Below are 27,412 nucleotides of genomic sequence, written 5' to 3'. Positions count from 1 at the left end.
AAAGTTAATATTTACTATTTGTGGTTCTATTTATAAACCTGGCGGCACCGTGACTCAAATGTGCTTATTTCTGCTTGTTGTGAGTAATACTATATCGTAGTATTCCCTGGAGTACAAATATGTGATTATGATGTATTACTTTGTACTATTTGACACATTACCAGGTTAGTGTCAAAGACCCTTTCCGTTACAGTAGTTGACTTTTAATGCGCAAGATAGAAACAAAGAGTGAAAACCGGGGCAAATATATAGTAAATGCACACCAAACAATAATTAAATTCAACATAAATTGAAACATAATGATTTATTTGCAATTAAATAGTAAAACTTCCCGTTGAGCACGTATTTATTTAAGCACATACAAACTTTTGCGATGTGTGGCTAAAGACAACATAAGGAGTAATGGAAACTAAATCCCATTGAGAAGCAGAAGAGACTTACATTAAAATGGCCCTCACAAATTCTATAACAGCCCATCTCTGAAAGAATATGCTGTCTCCGTGCAGTGTCGTACCACCGCCTTCCTCAGTCTGGGTTGTTTGGCACAACAAAAAAATACTTTACTTGTGTTTAACGAGAGGTAGATTCACATTAGGCACACAACAGTACACGTAAGGTTTCCTCCCACTCATTTAAAATTCTCCATTTCATATACCATTTATTTATACTCGAAATAACGCCTACGATAATGCACTCCTTATGCAAGCAATGCAGATATCATGAGGTTCACACGTCATCAACATGGCGTCGCCCGAGAAATACGTTTTTTGGCATGGAATTCAAGTTGAAACTTCAAACTCTTCTAGGGGCGTAATTATTCAGCGTTCTGTGGTAAAATTTGGTGAGAGGCTTTCTTACAACCATTGCTTTATAAATCAAGGATAATATTTGATAGTGTAATCCCTTCTATTTTGCTGGGGCCAAGGATTGGCAAAACAACACAGTTTCATCTTTGCATTAATAACTGGAGTATTGATGAATGAAATAACATAATACACTTCAAGTGTACATTTAGAAAGCCCTGAGGTATGAACATGTGCAAAGAGGTTTTTGAATACTTGATAACTATAGTTGCAACAAAACTGTAAAAGCAATTCATTGACCTAACAACCAGAAGTGTGTTCTGAAATTCCATTTCTTATGCCATTTATTATGCCATCAGTACAGACAGAAGTAAATAAAGCAAATGATCAAACTTCGAGATATTTATCTTCACACTTGGATGATGTAATTTTGTAACGGACAGTAACCAATTTGAGTGGATACACAAATAATAATTCCACTACTCCATGAGAAAATGTGGAGCTGAGGCAAAGCAAATACATACATATGTATATCCAAACAATAGGTTCAAACGTGCTCCCACTCTGCAGGAGCAGCGGCAGTCAGCTTGCATATAATGTTAAATCCGGTGGTTTTGAAATTTTAAGGCAATGGCGACAAGAGCATGAAGAGCAGGATGTGGATGTTTGCTTGCAGCCAAGCACTGTTTCACGCCTTGAGATATGACCAATTCCAAGTAGCATCTCAAACCATTATTTATCACTCAATACAATGACCTTCACCATCCACAGTACACATTGTTCCCAATAGACCTTTTCACCCTGACTCACGCTCTGACGTTCGTCCTATCTTCACATTTTCTTCAAATTTCAATCTGTCAACGTCATGGCAAACTCTTTCCATAAATTTCAGCATCACAAAATCGTCGTCATCATAAGTTAAGATATCAGAAAGCACTCACTTTGAGAGTATTTATCATATCATGACTTAAAACGTCATTGATGCTGAAATTGATGGAAAGGTGATGCTGTGACATTGACAAATTGATATTGAGAATGACCTGTATCACTGTAAAAGTTTGTGATGTAAGCATTTAAAAATATAGCTATTATTTAACTTGAGAACATATATCTCCCATTTAATGATAAATAGTGGATAAGGTAACAATCAATCATCTATATTTAGGCTTCAACTTATATGGATTAAAAGACAAAAATGTTTCAATCACATTTGGAATGGAGCCATGGAATCTGTGGGTGTGCCGTTTCATGACAGGAATAATTTTGCACAGAAGGAACTGAGAATGGTGATGACCAAGCATTACAAATTACAGATATTTAGCAAAAAGATAAAACCAAATGCCTTCCACAAGCAAACAAAGCGGAAAAAATTATCTTGTAAAACTTGGCCAAGGTAAAGAATACATATGTATTTCCAAAATAAAATCAACATTTATTTCTATTTGGTGAAGAAAATGAGACCATCAAGATTCTATCAATAACTTATTGTGTACTCTTGTAATGCCTAAAATGTGAACGACTAAATAATAACAAATTATTGTAACAAGTTATTATTAGAGCGATGTACACAGTTACAACACAAGGTGTAAAACAAATATTCACACCACACAAAGCCATACAAAATTACACCTTGAGGGCCCATACAAAATGGCACTGAAATGCTACAATTAATTACCCGAAAATATAAAATCAATAGAGAAATTGGAAAAATTTAAAAAAAGAGTATACATATTTATTATTGATAAACGAGTGTCATTATGATATAAATGAATTCCTAGGAAATTGATTATTGTAAGATAAATTCATATGTGCTAAACGAGTTTGGACCAATAAAATTTATTATTATTATTGTAACAATCACACATTAACAAATTATTGTGTTTAATCCTGTTCATTAACCCTCTGAATGCATAAGAGTATCAAAGAATTAATTATGATTTTGCAAAGTAATCCATGCCATGGAGGGAACGCAACTTGAGATCCACCCAGATAAATACACAATTAGAAGTTGAAAAACTTACGCAATGATCAGAAAGTTAAAATTTGCTGGTCAATGACATTGCAAGTACACTACATATCAGCACACTAAATTGTACAGAAGTGATCTCAGGAGCAACCTTATCTCCACAAGGTTAATACTTTCAATATGGCAAGACAAGAGGAATCCCTTACACCATCCCATCGTGCCCATCAACTTAAAAGTCAAGGGAAACACATCAACATCATCACAATTTTTGAGAAAACTGACCTACTACGCATCTACATATATATATTACGGTTGTAGCGAATCAGTCTGTCTGCATAGAACGTAAACTTTGTGCCCCCCTGCCTCGCACCTGCAATGTCGAGTGTTGAAAGTGCCAGGAAGTTAATTTGTAGATTGGAGTCAAAGTGATCCGCTCACATTGAATGCAAAAATAAAATGCAGTCCACCGACGGAAGATAGAGTGACGCTTGGGCGATGGACGTTTACCACATTGTAACATCATAGTGGCAGGAAGGTAATTTGTGGCCGGAGTCGAAGTGGCATTGAATGCAAACAAAAAATTCTCGCCCATACGTGCCCATTGTGAGACAGATAAATTTTTGCTTGCATGACATGATGCATGCTTTCGAAAATACATTGCGTAGTTTGCATTCAATGCAGTATCTCAGCACGCGCATTTTAGACTTGGTACCAGCCCTGTAGCTCGACATTGCTTAACCTGGATCCGCCCAAAATATTTTTTTGAGATTAATAATTCATATTCTAGGGGAATGGTTAAGGTCTCATTTTTACTACATTCTGAAAATATTACGTTGATCGGATGGGTAGTTTCCGAGATACAGGCTGTGACATAAATGTCACATTGGGCGGATCTGTTGTCTTTTGGTGCAAGGTAATATTTCCCCAGAAAAAGCAAATATTTTTCGCATTTGAGCTGCACTGTTCATTTAAATGATACAAATACACTATAAAAACATATTATTAATTACATACACTATTTTATAGCTTTTGTTTAAATTTAAAGTAAATTGTTTAAAAATTTAGCAATAATTTTCAGAGTTCCATTGCCCGCGATTCATAAATTTTTCGATGTAAATTGTGATTTTTTAAGATGCACAAATTTTTTGGATTTTTACAATTTGTTATTTCACAAATGCGGGGTTTATTTAAATTAATAATGTTTATATTATAAACTTGTCAAATGCACATCAAGAAAAATTATTTTAAATTTATGTAAAGTTTTCGGCAGGAGTGTTATGTAATTACAGAACCTTGAATTGACGCAATCAATGGATTTGTTGAAGGTACATTTAAATATTATTTTTTCATGGCTAATAAGTAAAACAGTTGAAAATGCATTTCTCAATTTTGGAAAATACATAGAATAAATATACATGTTTGAAAAATATTCTCACAACATATAAGGGTGTTATACGTTATAAAATTGAATGAAATTTGAATCAATTGGTTTCATATAAACTAAAGATTGATTTAGAGTTCAATGCCGGCGTATACGTACCATTTTGAGTGATAAGTAGTAAAGCAATATTTGTCCACATTACATGCATTGCATGCAGTGCATTTGACGGAAGCGCAATGCTCTCCAGCACGGCGACGCAATCTTTTGTTATAGTAAAACAGAGACTAATTGATCATTAGCATCATAACATATTTCACTGTCTGCCTCTGTTGAAAATGAAGTAGTACGGCGGCTATACTTGGCTTTGCATCGATGTATGGTCAGTTATGTTTGCACTATTACACGCCTGATCTCTAATTGTGACATGCAATGACCAGATTTCGCTCGTGAACAGATTGTGAACAGCTACATCCAAAAGCCAAGGAAAAATATTCCACCACCACCACCAAAACTGATTGTCTTCCGCCGAATGAATTGCATGCAAGGATGGATACCAAAATACGCAATCATTCCCCTGCCAAAAGAGAATTTTCTCAGTGGGAAAAATTCCCCTGAAACGTTCTTTCAATGTAGTGATCTACGGCGAAGGTCCCACAATTTGTCTATTATGTCGGGCATCGTATTGTCTGCACAGTGAAGGTATCTACTCATCACAAAGAACCTATTCCTTCGCTAGGCTACGGTAACCATTGAGTTGTGAGCACCCCCAGAATCTTCCCAGGAGCATCGCTTGGATGGAAACCAGTTACAACCTCATAACAGTAAAATTCCAATGAAAATTTTCATCTCCTCTTTATTGATGCTAGAAGATGAAAAAACAATAGAATTAGTATAATTATCTAATTCTGTCATGAGAAAAAAGAATGTCATCCGAAAAAACAATTTAAAGAATTTCTACACTTAATTTTTCCCTCTATTCAGGAAGATGTTTCGGGGAATAACCTATTTCTTACAAAATGACCTTCTTGTCGCAAATTGGCAGCTTCTCTTTTTACTTTTTTCTATTGGAGAAGTGATGTAAGCTTCGTTGACTTCGAATCATTTTCCTTACATCTTACTAGTACCGAAATTCTTCCGGACTTCTCTTGAAATTCATTAGTATTGTCATTATCAAGCTGCAAAACAAGCTCCACTCTTGCCCGAAGTTGTCTTCCCGTTAAATTTTCCACAAGTCCACCAGCCTGGTCATCTGCAATGTCCTCATCAGTGACAATTGCTGCTTCTGGTGGCTCAAGTTATATTGTACTTCGTCGAAGTCTTCGTTTTCCGGAAGCTATTCGGCTTCACATAGTGTAATATCTCTGAGCTATCGATATCCCTAATATTAAAAATTTTAATTCAAAAGTAATTACCGGAATACAATTTAATAAAGGCAAATTTATCGATTAATTGATAAATAATAAATCTTTTGGCGGAAATACGAAGGAAAAAAACGTTGAAAATGCAATAAATTCTAACAAGAGCATAAAATTCGAATCTTTGAAGATTTGCATAGGGATCCGCCCAATGTGACATTTATGTCACAGTAAGATTTATCAGAGTATATTACAGAAATGGAAAGCAATACCAAACATATTAATGTATTGTTAATAATTCTGTATCATTATGTTGATACATACCAAAAATTGTCGCTGTACCGCATATAGTTAATGAAAAAATTAAATATTTACACAAAGCGAACGTCAATTTTTAGTGTCTAAGGAAGGCACCTAAGTACCAGGGGTACTTAAAGGATAGGTCTTCACTCTCACTTGACAATTCTTACCTTGAATTGAAGCACTTAGCTTCCTCTTTCTTATAAGGTATAAAACACAACAATACACCGTGCCCGAACGATGCAAGAGCCATTACAGTGGAGCGATACAGGGTGTGACATTTTTGTTACATTGGGCGGATCCAGGTTAAGTTGCAGGTGTAAGAGGTGGCTGTTGTCTTCCTTGCCTCATTTCCTTTCCCATCCAAAGTCAGCGATAACTCCTTTCCTTTCCGTTCCCCCACCACCACCCAACCCCGACAGGAAGTGCTCGCATGGCCACATAAGGTAAGGCATCTTCCTTAAGAACGCGATCCTGCTATGCACCCGAGCGAATAACAGGAAAACGCTAACCAGAGGGAGATGACAGTGTGCTGGGCAGTCGACATGTGTATTCAAATAAAGGAAGAATAAAGTGTGATTTCTCTGACATGTAACTTCTCCCTTTTTCTGCGCGACTTTCCTTATACCCCTGAGGATGACAAGGATGAGAACGCCCGGCAACTTTCACAGGCAATAAAACACACAAAAACAGACCATAAACAGCCTGCCCACAAAGCGGGAGACAAACAGAGGCAAGCCAAAATTAATTCCCGTCTCCCACTGCAGTGGTTCTTGTTCGCAAAACTAGAGTGCTAACCAGCAACAGGTGTAACACTATGACACGCAACAGCACCACAACGTTAGGTGGCATGGCAACAACCGGTAGCACAGCAGAGTCAACCTGGATGTGGAGCACGCAGCTTAGCACTGCAAGTCATTTAAATTTAAAGCCAAATATTCACGACGCAACCTGACAATAGCATTTCATCCTGGTTATTTTCTGTCAGCATTTGTAATTTCCACAAGAAAAAAAAATTGCCCTTCATTTTTTTCAATCATCAGTAGAGATGGGTCGGTTCCGGTACCCCCTTCTTGGCTGTGGAACCGGTATCGAGAACCGGTCACATAAAGTTGGTGCTTAGGGACCAGCTCAGGATGGTCGCGAGGATTAGAATTTGGTGCCCAAAGCCAAAATGGTCAGTAGCATATTTAAGGCAAAACAAGTGAAAAGAGATAAAAGACGGCATATATTACTTTCTGATTGCATGACTTCCACATTTGTTTTTCTTTTGAGAGTTACTCGCTAACTTGTGCATTTAAGAGTTCATCAGTTTGTCGCTCTCGCCAACATTGTAACATTTCCGTAGCCGCTTTCAAACGAGCTGACTTTTTGCCTGACACCGTCCACAGTGCTGCAAACATGGACATTTAAGACAGAATTCTTCATGTCTTTCATAAAACGCAAATTTATATATGGCAATCAAGCTAATAGAAAGGACAGTCACTGTAAATAACAGAAATAACACCATTGAGAGATGAGACAAGGAATCCCACTTAGCAACGTGTTCACCCCAGGAACCTATGAAGTTACTTAGGCCACTTCCATAAAAGCAAAGCACTAAGAAGCCCAATGCAAATCTGTCCCAGCTCAATTAAAGAAGCAGTTTTCTCCAGTAGATCACTTGAAAACCCAAACAACAACAAGCACACGAGAGGTACCTGAGGATCCAAAAAAACCTTAAGGCTAATGTTAGTTGCATTCCAAACGACCAACCACCTGTTAGAACAATTGAGAATGAGAGTCGTCCATACCCATTCCAGGTGAGGCCATTAATATTCGACTAAGCGTCACCGTGGCAATGCCTATTTGTGCCGCTACCTTCGAATCCCCCAACTTATTGCCATTCTTATCAAAAACAGGAATTCCTTCTTGCAACTCTCTGAAAATATACACAGATCAAAACAATCAGCAACCAGGCAGCCATCCAAAATAGAAAAAAGGCAAAGTAATCAATAAAAAAAAGCATACAGGTGGTCCCAGTAAACAAAAAAATAAACATTAAGTCTCAAACTGTAGAGATCAATTCAACCGGCAATGGTCCTTCGGAAATCAAATTACCATTTACACTAGTGCATGAATAGACAATGGAATATGACCCAAAGCTAAAACCAGTGAGGCAGTTTGGGGAAAATGTACTTCACACGATTAATGCCTACTATGTAGGCATTAGGGATAAGTCGATTCCACATTTTTCGATTCCAATTCCTTCAAATAGATTCCCGATTCTCAATTCCGATTCCATTGATTCTTATGCCTTCTAACAGGAGGGATATTGATTTAACTGTAGCATTGCTGTCATTAAAATTTAAGAATTGAATGGAATAAAATAACTAGGGATGGGCGGATCCAGGATTTTTTTCGTATCCAGATTCGGATCATCCTTGATTTCCAGAGCCGGATCTTTCGGATCGGATATTTTTGGATCCAAATTCATTTTTAAATTCCTGCTATTAAACGAAGTAATTATTCAAGTTTATTCTGGGTACATATAATCAAAGGAATGCTTTTTAGATTTTTATACACATTTTAATATTTCTATCAATTAAAAATCATTTGTATAGGCTTTCAAGTTGTTTTTTAAAAACATCTTTACATTCTCAGGACCTAAACTGTTCGCTTGGGTTTGGAAATGAAAATAGGATAAATCTTCGGATAAACCACTGACGAGTGGTGTAGCGAGAGAGGAAATCCCGGGGATTCGGATCCCCTGAAATATTAAAACAAAATTAATTTCCTTCATAAAATGAAACAAAATATTGAAAAATCATGAATTTACAAGAATGAAAAATGAAAAAAAATGAATCTTTGAAAAATGAAGTTTTTTTTCTATTATGAAGGGTGTTAAAATTATTTGAAACCCTCTCCTTTGTACCCTGTTGTTTAAAAATTTCCCCCCCTGGTTTTGGACCCCCTTTAACGAAATTCCTGGCTACCCCCTTGCCATCGACTGAATTCAAATTTTCCTCATGCACATTTCCCCCGAATTTTACTTTCTCATCGCATACTGACTTGTGTTTCACCCGAAAATACTTCAGTGTGGTGAGGTGGATTTAGCACTTCCTCGACATAATTTCACGCCACAGTGCACGCACATAGCATACATTGGTTCTCCTTATCTCAATACAAATATTGCTACACAATGAAAGAGATTTTTATCAGTATATCATTAAATTAAATTGCAACTGTGCAATTAGCAACACAATTAACAGCAGCATTAACGTCACGTGCGACGAGGTGCTCGACCGCTCAGCATGAGGAAGGGGTGAGCAGCAGAAGCGCGTTAAGGAGAGGTGGAGGGGAAGGAGTGCGCTCCCTCCGTATTCCAAGCAACGAGGCTACAAATGAGGGAGTCAAGGTCAAACAAGTCAGATCTTGTTCAGTGATGTCGTTACCTTCAAAGCGAAGCCGGGTGCACTACAAGATATATGTAGTTGGCGTTTCCAATCTGTCTCTACTTGTTTGAGGGGTTAATGCTGCACTTGTTTCTTTGAAAATTGTGCTGTTTGGACAATGCTGCATATTAGTATAGTCTAATCGTAAATAGAAAACTTAGTGGCAACTATTAGAGCTGAAAAATAAACAGAAATATCATCAGGAATGCGTCCCGTTTGGTCTAATTCTTTTTTAAATCTCGTTCATGTCATCTAATTCTCGAAGCTATCGAGATATCTTTGCGCCAAGAAATAATTAACAAAAGAAAAAGTCAGCAATTGCTTGGAGATTTGTTTACAAACACGGTAGTGACGCGTCAACTCGAGCTGGGCTAAGCTCAAATGATATGTTTTCAATATAATTTTCATATGATAAATAAGTTTTAACTATTAAAATGATTTTAATATTGTTATGAAGCTAGGTATTTAAACAAAACAAAAGAAATCAATCAGTAGTTTTGACCGAGTGCATATGGCTGATCGAAGAGAATGGACAAAAATTGACACTTCAAAAACACAGAAACACATAAAGAAAGGGACACTCACATAAACTAGCAGACGTTTCAATGGGTTGACCCGCTATCGAAGATAGCAGGCAATAAAAAATATGAGGAATATTTTTTAGGCAATAAAAAATATTAGGGAACTACCCTATTAAAGAAGCAAAAATGTATATAAAACCACAATAATTCCCAAGACAATCCTGGTAATTATGAGAGAATATTTTAGAGTTCATGCATGCACCACATATAAAGGTTCTTTCCCGAAACTGCCTCAGAAGCTAGTTTAATTAATTAATAAAGACACAAATCATCCAAATTTTGAACAAAATTTAAGACCATCACGTGCTGAATTGAGCTGGAATAATTGAGTAATACAGTTGGTGCTAGAATTTTCTTCGCGATGGAGAGACATGTTCTCCGTGCAGCAGACGACTGTAACACGCACTCACTGGTGTAAAAACAAATGTTTCAATAACACCAGACAGACAATATAAACACAGCAATGCATACACTGTTTGACTGCTTTTATTAACTGTTTCAGAAACAAGAATTTGTCCCATTGAACCTCTACCTGACCAGATGAGAAAATTCCAGATGCCTCATAGCAGGGCATCATCCAGAGCAGAGGTCAAATCATAGCTATACTCACTTCCTTCGCATCATTGGAATGTTGACACAGTTGGCAGCTGCCACGGCAGCAAATGGCACCAATCGTCCAATAAGAGGCGGCGCTTTCTGCGGGAAGGAATGTTGCATGAGCAAGTCCTCCATGAATGAAAGCTTTGACACACAAATATAACATTCAATAAAACTAGAACAGAGAGGCACACAATAATCTTAATGTACGTACCAGATGTAAAGCAAAATCCCTCAAAATCATGCACTTTTTTTCTTTATTATATATACTTTAACCATCACTAATATTTAGGTGCCTGGATTTTAATTCTATACCATCAAGGAAAATGTTGTGCGATATTGCTGAATAGATAGTACATTGCCCACTTCTATGAAAAGTGACAAGCAGTGGAAGTAGTAATGAAGACTTTTGAAATAGTTATTACAAATAGGATAATTACATTACTAAAGCAAAATTGCATTTTATTTAAGTCCCAATTTGGTTTTATACAAAGAATATTCAGCTGAATACTATCTATAAATTTGTTGACTCAGTTCTTGATGCACCGGATTGTCACCTCAATACGTAGGTACTCTTTCTATCTTTTATGACCATAGGAAAGCTTTCCACTTTGTTGGTCATGAATACAGGCTCTGAGCGAAATTCATTGCCATGGTCTACGAGGCATTAATCTAATAAGGTCCAACCAGGAAAAGGGAATTCAATGCATTTAATTTCTGATAGATATACGAAAAAAATGTCATCATCCCATCAGGAGGTAATATGAAGTGTTCCCCAGCGTTCCATTCTGGGGCCATTGCTTTTCCTACTACATATACATCAACCATCTACCAAAAATGCTAAATAGAAATTTTTCACGTATGCTGACGGTACTAATCATGAGATGAAACAGTTAGGCAATATAGCTCTACCAGCTCAAGATGAAATAATAAACATGAGGAGATGGTGTATTCAAAATAAGCTCTCCATAAAGAGGAGTAATTCCTCATTTATGCTATCTCACCCAATACAGAAAAAAAATTGACTAAGTCGGTACATATATACCGTATAAGCTCGTGTAAGAGGCGCACCTTTTTTCCCAAACATTGCAGCCGAAAATGGGGGTGCGCCTCTTACACAAACTTCTTATCTTCCCCCCCTCCCCTACCCGGTCGCAAGTCCAAGGGGAACTGAGGGGCCTTGGTTTACAGCGTGAGTCAGTCATCTGAAACCCTGGGTCAAAATCAAGCGGCAGGTAGGGGAGTTTCTCCCTTAGTGACGTATTTTTAAAATGCTCCTGTTTGAATTTCTCGTAAGCATCGCGCCGTCACGTCGGTACCCCAGAGGTGAACATTGAAAAGATCGCGCGGGGTGGTTCGCTCCGGAGCGCGTGCTAAATTTACTGCCACGAGTGGGTATCCCGCGGCATTTATACTGCATATAGTAATCGCTTATCAAACGTATAGAAACGCGTAGTTTTGAAGGACATACCTGATTCGTCAACATCTGTCTTGCCGAGCAATTTCCATTACGCTGAGCACCTGATTTTTCAAAAATTATCTTCAGACGCTAATATGAGGATTTTTGCAACTGAAAATTATATTGGTGTCAAAACCTGCGGTTTAAAAAATTCGAACGAGTGTGTTCATTGTTGGACTAGCGCTGAAGGAGAGGTCGAGGGGAAGGAGCGCGCTCCATATTTCAAGCTACGAGGCTATGAGCGAAGGAGCAAGGGAAGAACACGTCCGATCTTGCATGTGACGTCGTTGCCTTTGAAGTGAAGAGGCGAAGGCACAGCAATGTGATATACGCAGTTTGCGTTGCCTGAAGTTTCCAGTCCGTCTCGTCTTGTTTGAATGCGCTCATGCTACGCTTGTTTCTTCCGAAATTGTGCTGTTTGGACTATGTTGAATATTAGTAGCCTTGTTTTAGCTATAAATCTTTGTGTCAATCAATTAGAGCTCAAAAAACTTAAATGCTGTCAGATATACGTCGCGTTAGGTCTAATTCTTTTTAGAACCTCGTGCGTGTCATACAATTGCTGAAAGATATCGAGATATCTTCGAGCTCAGAAGGTGACTCACCTAGCATTTGACCTCCAGAAACTCGGAGAATTGAACCTGGTAGACCGAAAAAGAGATTGTTGGTGAGATGGGGTAGGGATGAAACGCGTTTCCATTGATCCCCTGTAACTTGATAATTTCCTATTTTCCTATGGAGTCCCGGAAAGGAAAAAAAAAACGGCCCCGCGCACACACACCGAATTTGGACGGCTGGTAAAATATCGGCCGATATTTTACCGGCGAAGCGATGCTTGTACACACGCCGGATTTTTACCGGTCAAACGATAAGTTGCTATGTTTTTGAGCCGGCGACGGCAATCCACAGTGACAATGGCCGGCAGCTAACCGGCATTTAGCCGGTGCCGGCGCGTGTTCGGTACGTGTGCAAGCTCCAATGCTCTCCCATTGTTCACTATTGGAATGTGGACGGCCGATATTTTACCGGCTGTCCAAAATCGGTGTGTGTGCAAGGGGCCTTAAATCTACGACGTGGTTATTATCCTAAGGCGCTGAGATTGTCCCGATTGTTGTCCTATCTCTTGGGAAGGTTCATGCTATGTGCCTGTCGTGTTTTGCCTTAAAATTTTCCACGGCTGCAATTCTATTGCAATACTCCTGCGAGAGCTTTTAAACAAAATTGTTCGTGAGTAGGACAAGCAACGTAGAGCGATGACGTATGCGAAGAGAGGATCGGAACTCTTTCTACTCCCTCTTATGCCGCTATTACCGCCGCAGTTATCAAAATTTCCTCTTTCAAATAGTACTGAAAGAGGAAATTTCGATAACTGTCGAAATTCCAGGCATACGTCTGCAACACCGCACGATAGGATAAAAAAATACCGTAAATTTTTTTTTCTTTATAGCTTCCTTCCTCAAAATAGGGGTACGCCTCTTACACGTGTGCGCCTCTTACACAAGCTTATACGGTAAATTGTATAGATTGCCGCTTGAGAGGTTTCACAGATATGCACTAAGTTACTTGGCTTGTACACAAATGAATCTCTAAGTTGGGACACCCACATTGATTGCACTGCCTCCTCTATAGCCTCTGGGTATTAACTGATGAGAAGGATGATTGATTTAACAACTATAGACATAGCAATCAGCTTATACATGCCATGCACACATATATAGCGGTGCAATATATGTGCTATAGTGCACGCAGCACCATTAAGGTAAGTTGACAAACTACGTGAAATTCGCAGATAAGAGTGGTGAATAGATATCGTGAACCAAAAATAATTGGGGGAAAACTCTGAAAACCCCCCATTTCCCCCCTTGAAACCCCTCAAAAAAATTGAAATAGGCAGGAAAAAAAATCGACTTTCCCAACCCAATCCCTCGACCTTCCGTCACACATTCAGCTACTGCTCTTGAACCGCTCCACTGATCAGAAAGATCATCATGGTTTCAAAGACTACGAGAGACTGCAAGGATGCGGGCTTCCCCTGAAGCCAGTTTTGTTTTTTTATGCCGAATAACGTCTCTGCAATGACATGTCAAAGTTGAAAACTAAGAAATTTTCATTAAAATAATAGTAAAAAAAGGGTGAGTCTCGTTGGTGACTTCAACGACCTCATATGCAGGCCCTTGGCTGAATGCATGCCATCAATAGACCAACATTCAAAAAATTATGTTCACCACTTCTCTATCTAAGCTCATCCAGGATGAACCCACAAGATGGAACTCGCTTTTGAAAATGACGAGGCGCATTCTGGAACAGAAACAAGGAATAACAGTAGCTGCCTCTAACCTGAATTTTAATGTAGACATAACTCCAACACAGTTGGATACTATCAAGCAATTGATTGAGTATCCTGTACTGGATACCTGTTTAAGTTAGCTAATGGAACAGTAGTCTGGGAAATAAAAACAAGTGATGTGTATCCATGTCTACAACAGAAGGCGAGTATGTAAGTTAGGCAGTAAGATGTAGCAAAAAAGTTTTGTAATCCTCAGAGTTATCCTTAAAGAAATCCTAAAAATCTATGTACATATGCAATTATGGCCAGTCTGCAGAAAAAATGCAAATTGTGGAGACATCAAGGAAAGGTAAAAGCACAGCAGTTAGACATCATTTAGTATAAAGCACTTTTACAGAAAACAATTGCTGACTACATGTCAACAAAATATATGGTAGCAGAGATGCTTACATGTTAAGCATTGGAACTGCATTAATCAATAGAATCTCGTGGCTGATGGAAGCAACTAGTCAAGGGAGGGTGTTGAAACTGTAACCTAATAGTAGCTAATGTGAGTTAAGAAATAAATATGATTTATGGCGACCCCTACTGTACTGTTATTCTCCAATCAAAGAGTCATTTTTCAAAAAGGTACATATTTAGCTGTACTGAGTCCATAAAAAACGGTAAGCACAACAAAATTAAGTATTTTGTGAAATGGATCATGAGGTATTGTCCATATACATACTTAGAGTAGCACTCTTCAGATAGAATTTTGCACTTCCTTATGATTACAGAAAATTTTACTTGGTGTAATTATGATTGAAAATTGAGCGTAAACATTGAAAAGTACCAGTATCACTGTAGTGATTTTCGCTAATTTTCAATGTTTGATGATGCAGCCTCTTAAGACAAATACCCGAGTTCAGCTAAGAACCATTTTGGAAACCCATTACTTTTTATATCAATGATAGGAGTGTGCCTATAGTTGGACAGCATTTAAGAGGACACTGAAAATAAGTTGGCCATGTAATCAATACGTTGATTAAAGAGTATTTGGGGCCAATAAATGTTGACCGAAAGTATTTATCAAGGCTTACAAATATTTTCTCTCCAAAAGCAAGTAGCACTTCTTAGGATTTTAAAAGGATGAAAAGTCTGAGCTGCCGGTAGAAAGCAAAATTATAATCCAAAAACAGAGTGTAGCAATCAATAGCACACACACTATGTCAACCTACTTCTCCTACAATGGGAAGTTTTACGAACAGACGGAGGGTGTTGCAATGGGGTCTCCCCTCTCACTGACAATAGCCAATCTCTAAAATGGAGGGAGGACTTTGAGGAAAGACCTCCGTCTACTGCGGCACTGAAGCCCAAATGCTTTTACCACAATGTCGACGATCATGCTGTCTCATGGGGTCAAGGCACTCCAACTTTTTCTAAGCCATGTGAATCAGCAACATCAGAGAATCAAGTTCACTATGGAAATGGAAAAGGACAGCACCCTACCCTTCCTGGACATTCTCACCCACCCGAAGAAGGATGGTTCACTGGGACACAAAGTTTACCAGAAGCCCACCAAAGTCACCACCATCGAACCCAACAGAGAGCTGTGATGTCTACATTACTCCACCGAGCTCAGTTCATTGCCGACGAAGAGAGCCTACCCGTTGAAATCAGCCACCTCAAGACCACCTTTTGACCAAATGGCTACTTAGAAAAAGAAATAACATTGGCCCTGAAAAGTGCCTTCAAGTATAGGAGAGAGACGCCAGTGGAGGAAAACAAGCCTATTGCCAATGCCTACCTTCCATACATCTCTACCATAGCTGGGAAAATATGTAATTCTAAAGAAATACAACATAAGAACAATTCATATGCCATCCCAGAAGCAGAGGAACAAACTTGTTCGAGTTAAGGATGACCTTGACCTTAACCTGGATCCGCCCAATGTAACAAAAATGCCACACCCTGTATCGCTCCACTGTAATGGCTCTTGCATCGCTCAGGCATGGTAAATTGTTGTGTTTTATACTTCCTTAGAAAGAAAGCTAAGTGCTTCAATTCAGGGTAAGAATTGTCAAGTTAGAGTTAAGATCTATCCTTTAACCTCTTCCCTACGCAGGGCGTGATTTCACGGCCTGAATTTTCTGATGCTAAAGAAGGAAGGCCGGATTATCACGGCTTGACGTTTTCGAAGCAAAAGGCCAAAGGACGTGTTTTCACGATTTCGCGGTCAAGCATGCCAAGTGGGTCCCAACCGCCATTAGGGTCTCTCGGCGTGAGAGGTCCGACCCTTTCCTATTGTCCGCGTGGGGATTATCTCGGCCCATCCCGGCACTTAGTGACCCACTCAAGGAAGGTGCTCATGGTCACTTATTTGTTTATAAGGTGGAATAACTAAATACGTAAATGCTGAATTTTATGAAAATCAATGCCAAGAATTACATTCTGGATGTTTTGCTGATCGGTTCCAAATTTTAAACGGAACTCTAGCGTTCATATTAACGGAGTTTATCCTCGCCTAGAACAAATTTTGGAGAGGCTAAGGTTAGATGTTTAGTTACTATTTTTTTAAATTACTAGCAAATGTATAGGAGCGATATTGTAATGATTTACATCTAAAAATATACGTTATTTTGTTAGCTACATTCTAGATGTACATTTGCGGTGAAATTCGATAGAATATTCGATTTAACTTCTATGAAAAAAAGCCCTCGTAATGTAATAAAATATGATTCTCTCAGTTCTTTGTCGTGAGCCAAAATTACAGCGACTATTTTTAATAACCTCTTACCAACCTTTGAATACAAAGGTATTATAAACGAATTTCGCTATAAATACTGATTAATGCATATCCTTAAAATTCGTAAATTTAATGTACGATAATGTATGATAAGGAATGTTTTACGTAGACACATGTTGTGAGAAGCATTCCATACCATTGCAGGAAAGACAACTGCTCTACCCAGGTAATTACTCTCATATCTTGGATCTCTGGTCAGGTTGCACCTCACAGAGTTAGTTCGGGACACATTAGCGCATTAATGTTTTCTTGGAAAAACTTATTATCATCCAACTGGAAGACCCAAGAGTATATTGGTGTAAGTATTCTCCTACTGAAATATGTAAGTGGAAGGTGATAACATCACTCTTCTCGGAATAGCTCATTTTCTTTTCAAAATTTTCTTGGCGTGTATTCAAATTTAGCCGTTAACTATCTGTACGCATTCCGCTACCTATACCAGGGATGGTTTTTGTGGAACCCTGCTGTGCGATGCAGCCCATACCATGAATGAAAGAGAACTGCACCACCCAGGTAATTACTCTCATATCTTGCTTCTCTGGTCAGGATCCAGGTGGTCTGCTTTGTGCCCCTCACGGGCTTATTTTGGGACACATTAGCGCATTAATGTTTTCTAGGAAAAACTTATCATCCTCCAACTGGAAGACCCAAGAGTATATTGGTTTAAGTATTCTCCTACGGAAATATGTACGTGGAAGATGATAACCTCACTCTCCTCGGAAAAGCTCATTTTCTTTTCAAAATTTTCTTGGCGTGTATTCAAATTTAACCGTAAATGTTCTGTATGCATTCCCCTTCCTCCTCCTGCAAGGATTTTTTTCAAATGATGTTTCGGTGGAATTACATTTTTTCTTGGAATTATACAGCCAGGATTTTTTTCTTGAAGTGCCTTTCGTTTCGCTTTCGTTAGTTTTGCTTACGTTCTCGACCTGCTCGGAGTTGCTTGGCCGAGAGGAGCGTTAGGCAAATTTCCTGGACTTAAAGTATTTGTTGGTCTATGATATAATGCCGTTTTGCTGAAAACCCTAAAAATAACCATAGAACTTCGTTTAAAAGTTCTACAGGCATTGCAAAATGAAAGGAATACATTGATGAACTGACATTCAATGCAACAGTAACAATTAAAAAAAATTAAAATTGCACTGGTAACAATTAACTGACCGCAAAAGTACGCCGGGATGGGCTGCTCTCGGGGAAAGGGTCGAGGATTATCCCCACTAGGAAAGGTCATTAAGGGGAGGAAGCGACTACCTGGTCAGTCCCGAGCCGAAAAAAAATTCCGTCCGGGGCGAAAAAGAAAATCTCAAACCCTTCGTAGAGCCAAAAGCAACTTCCCGTGAAGGAGCTCGGCTCGAAAAGTTTAAGCACTCCTTGTACCTAGGAGCCTTCCCTAGACACTAAAAAAGGACATTCGCATTGTCTAAGTATTTCATTTTTTCATTAACTATATGTGCTACAGCGACTACTTTTGGTATATATTAACATAATGATACAAAATTATTAATAATACATTAATATGTTTGGTATTGCTTTTCATTTCTGTAATATTCTCTGATAAATGGCACTGTGACATAAATGTCACATTGGACGCATTCCTATGCAAATCTTCAAAGTTGCGACTTTTATGCTCTAGGTAGAATTTATTGTAATTTCAACAGTTTTTTCCTTTGTATTCTCGCCAAACGATTTATTATTTATCAATCAGTTGATAAATTTGCATTTATTAACTTTTATTCCGGTATTTACTTTTGAATTAAAATTATTAATATTAGCGATATCGATAGCTCAGAGATATTACACTGCGTGAAGCCAAATAGCTTCCGGAAAACGAAGACTTTGACCAAGTATAATCAATATACCTTGAGCCACCAGACGCAGCAGTTGTCACTGATGAGGACTGATGATGAGGCTGGTGGACTTGTGGAAAATTGAATGGGAAGACAACTTCAGGCAAGAGTGGAGCTTGTTTTGCGGCTTGATAATGATAATGCTAATGAATTTCAACAGAAGTCCGGAAGAATTTCGGTACCAGTTTCACATAAGGAAAAGGATTCAAAGTCAACGAAGTTTACATCGCTTCTCCAACAGAAAAAGTAAAAAAAGAAGCAGCCAAGTGGCGAAGGGAAGGTCTTGTAATTAGATGTAGGTTATTCCCGAAGCAGATCTTACTGAATTAAGGGAAAAATCATGTGTAGAAATTTTTGAAATGATTTTTTCGGATGACATTCTTTTGTTTTCTCACGGCAGAATCAGATAATTATACTACGTTTATTGTTTTGTCATCTCCTAGTATCAGTATAGAGGAGATGAAAATTTTCATTACTGTTATGGGGTTTTTAAGGGTTCCATCCAAGCGATGCTCCTGGGGAAGATTCTGGGGATGTTTACAACTCAATACTTGCCATAGCCAAGCAAAGGAATAGATTCCTTGTGATAAGTAAATACCTTCACTGTGCAGACAACATGATTCCTGGCATGAAAGACAAATTGTGGGAGCTACGCCCGTAGATAAATAAATTGAAAGAACATTTCAGGGGGGTTTTTCCCACTGAGAAAACTCTCTTTTGGCAGGAATATGATTACGTATTTTGGTATCCATCCTTGTATGCAATTCATTCGGCGGAAGACAATCAGTTTTGGTGGTGGTGGAATATTTTTCCTTGGCTCATGGATGTAGCCGTTCAGAATCTGAAGCTGTTCACAAGTGAAATCTGGTCGTTGCATGTCAAAATTAGAGCTCAGTAGCGCAAACATAGCTGGCCATATATCGTTGCGACGCCAAGTATAGCCGCTGTGCTGCATCATTTTCAACAGAGGCAGACAATGAAATATGTTATGATGCTAATGATCATTTAGTCCCTGTTATACTAAATAAAATATGGTGTCGCCGTGATGGAGAATATTGCGCTTCCGTCAACCGCACTGCAAGCGATACATGTAATATGGACAAATAAAGCTTTTCTGCTTACCACTCAAAATAGTACATGTATGCCAGCATTCAACTCTAAATCAATCTTCAGCTTATTTGAAACAAATTGATTCAAATTTCATTCAATTTTACACAATATTACACTCTTATGTGTTGTGAGAATATTTTTCAAATATGTATTCATTCAATGTATTTTCCAAAATTGGGGAAATGCATTTTCAACTGTTTTACTTCTTAGCCATGTAAAAATATTATTTAAATGTATCTTCAACTAATCCATTGATTGTGTCAATTCAAGGTTCTGTAATTTCATAACACTCCCGACAAAAACTTTACATAAATTTAAAATAGTTTTTCTGGATGTGTATTTGACCAGTTTATAACATAAACATTATAAATTTAAATATACCCCACATTTGCGAAATAATACTGAAAAAAATCCAGAAAATTTGTCCACCTTAAAATATCACACTTTACATCGAAAAATTTATGAATCACGGGAAATGGAACTCTGAAAATTATTGCTAAATTTTCAATAATTTGCTTTAAATTAAAAAAAAAGCTTGAAAATAGTGTATATATAATAATATGTACAAAATAAATATGTTTTTCTAGTGTTTTTTATCATTTAAATGAACTGTGTAGCTCAAATGTGAAAAATACTGGCTTTATCTGGGGAAATATTACCTTGCACCAAAAGACAACAGATCTGCCCAATGTGACATTTATGTCACAGCCTGTATCTCGGAAACTACACAACCGATCAGTGTAATATTTTCAGAATGTAGTAAAAATGAGACCCCTACCATTTTCCTAGAATATCAATCATCCATCCCGGTTAAAGCTACGGGGTTTTACTGAATTCCATGTGAATGTGGTGAAGCATATATCAGAGAGACAGGGCTGCACATCAAGACGCGGATGAGGGAGCATAAGACGAGCATCTGACTTGGCCAGCCTGAAAAATCCACCATGGCAGAGCATAGCATAGACCAGGGGTCTCCAAAATACATCCCGCTACGGAGGGCTTTCATCCAGCCCACACACTCGTTTCGAGTAGCGTGCGATTCTCGCTCGTTTAACTCTGCGAGATGCCGCTAGGAACATTGCAGCGCTGTACTGCACGTCAAAGTCGCCTTCAACTGTTCATAAATAAGAAATACGCCACCGGATTCTTCAGTAGACATTGGTATCGAATACTTCAGTCATTAGCGAATTTGCTATCCGGCCCACGGGGTGATTCGGAACTTGGAATGTAGCCCTCGTGGCCTGGTAAATTGGAGACCCCTGCCATAGACAATAACCGCCGGATACTTTTAGACAAATTACTTGTCCAAACAACGGCTACTGGGACCGGATGACAAAGGGGGCGATTGAAATCCGAATGGAGAGGAAAATTTTTAACTGTGGCAAGCACTACGCTTTCAATGCCGCTTGGCACCCAGCCCTGAGAAAACTCACGGAGGAAAGGCAAAACACCAGCGCAAGCCAATCAGAAGTCACCTGAAGAATTTGGAGCGATGCTGACCAGTATGTAGGAGATTGCCATTCTCCAATTGCCATGCCCTAAAGATGATGGCAGAGGCAGCCATCGAAACATCAGCCAACAATGAACTCACCCGGTGGAAAACATAGAAGATTTCACCAATAATTTACATATTTCTCGAGGCACTTGGCGCCATTGGCCAGCAAAAAATATCATCTCTGTTGAATACTTTTTACTAGTGATGGGTCGATTCCAAAATTTTATCGATTCCGATTCTGACATTTCGATTGTGCCATAATGGGCACTTTCTCAATCCCTCTGAGACTCAATCCCTCTGAGCCTTAATCCCTCTGAGCCTTAATCCCTCTCAGACTTAATCCCTCTCAGTCTTCAGTCTTAATCCCTCTCAGACTTCATCACGAGGAGACGATTCGCGAGCTCCTGAGTACCAATCTCGCGAAGCGCCAGAGTACGTCGTGCCTGCCTGATCCACGCGTGCCGCTGATCCTCGCGTCTTGTGAAATGCTCACAATTTCTAGTGAATTCACCAACGGTGTCGGCCTCTTTACGCCATGTGCGAACTTCAATTACTTTCCGCCACCGTTTACCCAATTGTAAGGTAAAACGTCAGTGTGAAACCTGTTTCCCCTCCTCTGCCTTCACCTCCCCTCTCACGCCTGCTTCGAGCGCGGCCGCGATCCTGTAAGCCGCCTGGCTCGCTCTCTCTGCTACTGACCACGGACAAGGAAAGAACTCTCGTGCCCGGCATCTTCCCAACGGCAAGAGTACATTAACCTCAGGCAATTTAGTATTTTATGTATTGTGCTCCTAAAGCTTACCTTGGTTATTAAATGTATTAATACTGTTGGAAATCAACCATATTGTTTGTTATTTGTTTCACTCCTAACCACCTATTTCTCGTCAATTCATTCTCGCGACGTGTGTGCGTTGCACGATTCCGATTCTACCGATACCGATTCCATCGATTCTGATGCCATAGGCTCCAAGAAAAATTTGACTTAATTCCAGGAAACAAGAAAACCACTTAAAAAAATATTACTCTGTAAAAGAGTCAGTTGACAAAAGCATCTTTCATATCATCACTATGTAATTAAAATATAATGGCTAAATTTCAAAACAGAACATACCTGAAAAGTGGTGTTACACGATAGGTATTACTTAAGAATATTGACACTCATAATATGTCGACCATATATATATGTATCCAAACTACAAGGGAGAGCCCTGAGTACAGAAATTCTCATAGCTGTAATAAAGATTGCATACTACGTATATAAATCATGTAATATTTGGCCCTTTCAAATTCTCAAGCAGAAAAACCAATTATTCTACATGTTCAGCCAGCAGGTTTTGACGTCTCCATGTTACATTATTACTGCCTGCAGATAATTGCCTTTTGCTACACACTTGTGTGACTGGGCAAGTACTTTCCTACCAAAATTGCAAGATTTCGGAGACTTTGGAATTTTTATTAAAAATTGTATCAACGATTTTTTTGGATCTTGAATCTTCATGGAATTCAAGTGGACGAAGCGAACTAACTAAAGAACTAAAATTTATTTTGTAAAGCCAAAAAAATTCTATACTTCTCCAGTCATTAAATCAACCTTAAAATCTCTTCCTTTTTTCCCTTCAAGAAAGAAACTAAACGCTACAAATGAATATCACATCGGTCGGACGCAGTAATAAAGAAGGCAAAAGAGCCTTGTGGTGTGATAACTACCCTTCTGCGCGACTCACCTCTGCGAAGGTGGAAAGGGAAAAAGGGTATCGGTTGTAGCCTTTCACGGAAACAGTTCATTTTTCTCTCTCTTAAGCATGCTGACTTAATCTATTCACTTTACTTCAATACCCGAGGCATATTTCTTATGCGTGGGATGGATCCGAAAAATATCCAATCCTTAGTATTTTCACTCGAGTAATGCGCTAAATGTTCGAGTCGATCTATACATAATCCTTTTTAACATCCTCAGTTTAGTGTTTTATGTCAATGAAGACGATTATCCATGCTTTAAATGATGATTTTCAAGACTAATGTTTTAAAAAACTTGAAAAATCGGCCTCAGTTACCGAGCCTTAGATCTAGTTCCTCGATAGACTCGAGTTCCGCGGCGTGTAGCTAAGCCTTGACGCGCGATTGAAAAATCGCTCTTATTTCCTTCGTAACAAACTTTTTTTCCAAGATTTCTAATTAGTAATCTTTATAAATCTCTACTTTATATTGTGGACCAAATTTTCCGAGTTATATTTTACGTAAACGAAAGATAATATCTACTTTATGTCAAATTTCACGTGAAAAACGGCCGTGGTTGGCCATTTTGCGTTGTAAAACCAGACAGATGAGAGCCAAAATCTTCAAAAGTCATTAAAAGTATAGGCTAAGCACCAGATCAAAGGAATATTGCGTTTTTATTCCATAAAACTCATACCAACGCAACACCACCTATAAATAAAATAAAAATTCGAGGATTAACGAGATCGCACATGGTTTTGAAATTTTGGTCATGTTTGGGCCACTTTATCATCACTAAAGGGTCGTATTTATGTAAAATGGCATATAAATCTATATCTGGTAAAAATTTTTGAGTATTTACGCTAAGTTTCAAGTCTCTACTCCCAAAAAGGTTATTTTGGACTTTATACCAGCTTTTTCCAATTTTGGACCGGTGTGCGCCGGGTCAGAAGACGATCGGCAGCAGCGGCTGGCGTAAAGGTATTCGGCGACCACTTCGACAACTATAGAGTATAGAGCAAGCTGAATCTACCAGGCCAAGGCATTAGAATGACTTATCGGCTTTAAAAACTATATTACTACATGAGTTTCATGATAGCTCTTCCTGTCGGCATATTGCTGGACCTACTAGCCTCGAAAGCTCTGTAACCGTAACTACTCGACTCGACATTTGTAATGCTACTCGAAACGCTCGAGTCGAGTACCAACTACTCGATCGATTTGAATTTTCGAGTACTCACACATCCCTGGAAGATATGTGTTTTGTTATTACGATTACGTGGCGCGAAAATTCAAATGACTGTTCGAAATGTGGTCGTATATTTTGTTGTTTGAAGTACTACTGGAATCGGAATCGATTTTACACCTTGGCAAGTACTCGTTTTCGATTCCGGTTCTTGGTCGAGAATCGAGGAATCGAGCCGACCCATCACTACTTTTTGCTCTTCACCTTTAAATAGATGTATAGAAAGAAAAATTGTGACATTACAGTGCATGGTGGTGTCAGAAGTTCCAAAAATGGAACACTAGGCAACAATGGATTGAAGATGAGTGAAAGGAGGACCATGGCCCATTTTATACCTTGAATAAAGAGCAATCAATTCCATTACATATATTACATCCAAATGGGTTTGCTCATGGCACACATTTTTCACTTCATTTGGTGTCCCAAGTGATGGCCAATGGATTGTTGGTCTTGAGATTTTTCTTATGCTACGTGAGCATTCATCACGCTGGTAGAGGCAAAATACCTAACGACTTAGCAATGCCAAGAGAAGAAGGGTGGGAAAGAGGCACCTATTGGTGGAGGTGCACCTCAAACTCTTATCAAATTCTCTTGAATCCTTTGGATCAACATTATTGCTGTGGCTTTCAAGTGTGCCCTTTATTTTATGACTGCTATCAAGGTAAGGATCTAAATCAACATCTCTCTGGGTGGCCCCAATGTACTCCAGCTCCAAGATAACACTATCAGCACTTGTGCGCCAAAGCCCTTGCTACTCCAAAGGCAACAATTGCCACACATTCACTCATCTTAAACAGGAACACAGATGTCCTGATCCCAACGCTTCATCCATTGAGACAATAAATGAGCAGGAGGCTCTTCTTCATGAACAATATGAAGTATATATAAAAATCCTATGGCCATAAAAATTATTTCCCTCACCGCTCATCCCTGCTACGTATTGAACTACACTTCCTTCGCCCTATTAATAGGAATTTCCAATTGTTATAATGAGGGTTGATGGAACCCAACTTAGGTCTGCCTCAGTTATTACCTCCACTGCTTCATAGGGTTAAAGGGACGCTAGTACAGATGACATATTATGTACTCCCAGATGCACACACAAACAAGCATAAGTCACACAATCGATCACTCAGCCACAGACGGATTCCCATGAGAAAATAGCTCAGATGTAGACAGAAGAGGCTTAGCATCATATATGAGTATTCCACCCCCAAAGTAGTCCTCTATAGCGGGCTGAAAGCTAAGCGCCGGTGATGAGTCACTTAAATAGTGATGAGGGTGGTGAGGGGGACCTGGAACCTTTTGAAACAATGGCTGCTCAATCAAATTTCCGAGTTTAATTTCCCAAGCCATCATTTCCTGAAGAACGCTTTGGACATCAACTAAAAGTACTGAAGGCCAAATATTTAATGAGGGACAAATAGAGAGCTGAGAAACATACCGTATTGGTGTGAGTCAACTTTTGTTGATTTTGAGATATCCATCACAACAGACTCCAAAATAGTGTATTTTCCTGGAAATACAATGGTGCAAGTTATAGTTACACTTGGGACCGCCAGGTAGCAGCACATACTGGGAGCCCTCAGCACAGTCTCACCTTCTTTGCAAACTATTACTTAACTAATAAAAACTTTGATCATTGACTTTCACCAATATGTTTCTAAGCCCTTGAGTAATGGCTTCATTTGGTGTCACAAATTGATTCCCAAGCATGCCAACAAATACCACGTCAAATTCTTTAAAAAGTTGGCTGACCTCTTAAAATTAAGAGCGAGGAAGATTGAAGAATTCATCAGACTAACTTAGAAAAGAGCCAAAAATATAAGGGTGCAGGTTTTATGAGCAAGTATTTGGCACCTCAGTAATAAACTCTGTCTACATTTTTGGTAAATAGGAACATCTATCACTACGCTTAGCAACTGAGTTGATATCAGTCTGAACTCGATCGAACTGAACAGACAGATCTGAAAAGAGGAAGTGAGATGACTCAGTGCATTGCATTCACCACCATGGACCATTAACGACCATTTCGTGCATCAATTCGACCCCTGTCCTGCTTGCCTCCCCCTCATATGTTCATATTTCTCGGGACACCTCTTTCCAAAATGTAGCCAATCTAGTTTCTGAACATGGAATTAGAGACGATAGTTTTTTTATGATAACTTAATAGTGTTTGGCTATGAAAACATCATAGCCAGATCCAGTTAAAGATAAAATTTATAAGTACATAATATATCAAATATTGGTGAATAAAAGGTAAATGGAACACTGGCAGAGATTATTTGCCATTTTTATGGAATTCACCCAGTAAATTTCTATCTCAATACATTCCTAAATGGAAAATTCATTATGCATTTCTCATTGGATAAGAAGGATGATGAGATGGATAAGATGAGAACCCAAAACAATTTCACTGGTGGGATGTTACTGTTGCTAACCATTTCAATATAAATGATTGGATTATTTAAGTTTCGAGTAGTCAACACCACCTTTGAACATTTATACCTTACCTATTTTAGAAAAAAAGTGCGAAACAAGGACAATTCAACTCAGAATCAGTTCATCACGCATATTCTGGAACCCTCTACAATTCGTACTTTCCACTAATGGACACGTTAACTGCGCTTTAAGGCACTCACTTTACAGGCATATTCCAAAACTCACTAACGTGAGGAAAGCCGTTACCGATACCGTTATTGGCGCTTTAAGCGAAAAATTGCATTCTAGAACTGACATTAGCAAATAGTCTTAAAGCAGGGAACTTTAAGGGGCTAGTTATCATATAGCGCATATCTTCCTCGCTTCAAGTGCAAAATCGTACGCGTTATTGGAGCTAATTATCACCAAAAAACTTATTACAGGTACGTGGAACTTTAGAATTTACTCTGTATATATACTGTGACTTGCATGTTATCTCTTAAGGCCTATAAACCAATGGGGAACATGCACGCTTTTTAAAAGTACTAGAATAAGAAGATTCCTACCTCAAATGTGCTCGCCGAAATTTTCGCGGATGAATTATGTTTTTAGCTGAGTTTTGAGTATAT

At 38.7% G+C, this 27,412-nt stretch overlaps 1 protein-coding gene across 3 annotated transcripts in view; it reads right to left on the bottom strand.

The window, feature by feature from the left end:
- Positions 1 to 27,412, bottom strand: part of LOC124154741 (sideroflexin-1) — a 100,404-nt gene that overhangs the window by 47,146 nt on the left and 25,846 nt on the right. For 2 of the 3 annotated variants that reach the window (XM_046528645.1, XM_046528646.1), the window contains exon 5: positions 10,431 to 10,516. In XM_046528645.1, the coding sequence (XP_046384601.1) occupies positions 10,431 to 10,516 (86 nt within the window). Of the gene's footprint in view, positions 1 to 7,598; positions 7,727 to 10,430; positions 10,517 to 27,412 lie in introns of all 3 variants that reach the window. The other variant, XM_046528643.1, reaches the window with a different exon arrangement.

The sequence above is a fragment of the Ischnura elegans genome, chromosome 2 (assembly GCF_921293095.1).
Source record: "Ischnura elegans chromosome 2, ioIscEleg1.1, whole genome shotgun sequence".
NCBI classification, from domain to species: Eukaryota; Metazoa; Arthropoda; class Insecta; order Odonata; family Coenagrionidae; genus Ischnura; species Ischnura elegans.
This window is presented reverse-complemented; position numbering and strand designations above follow the sequence as displayed.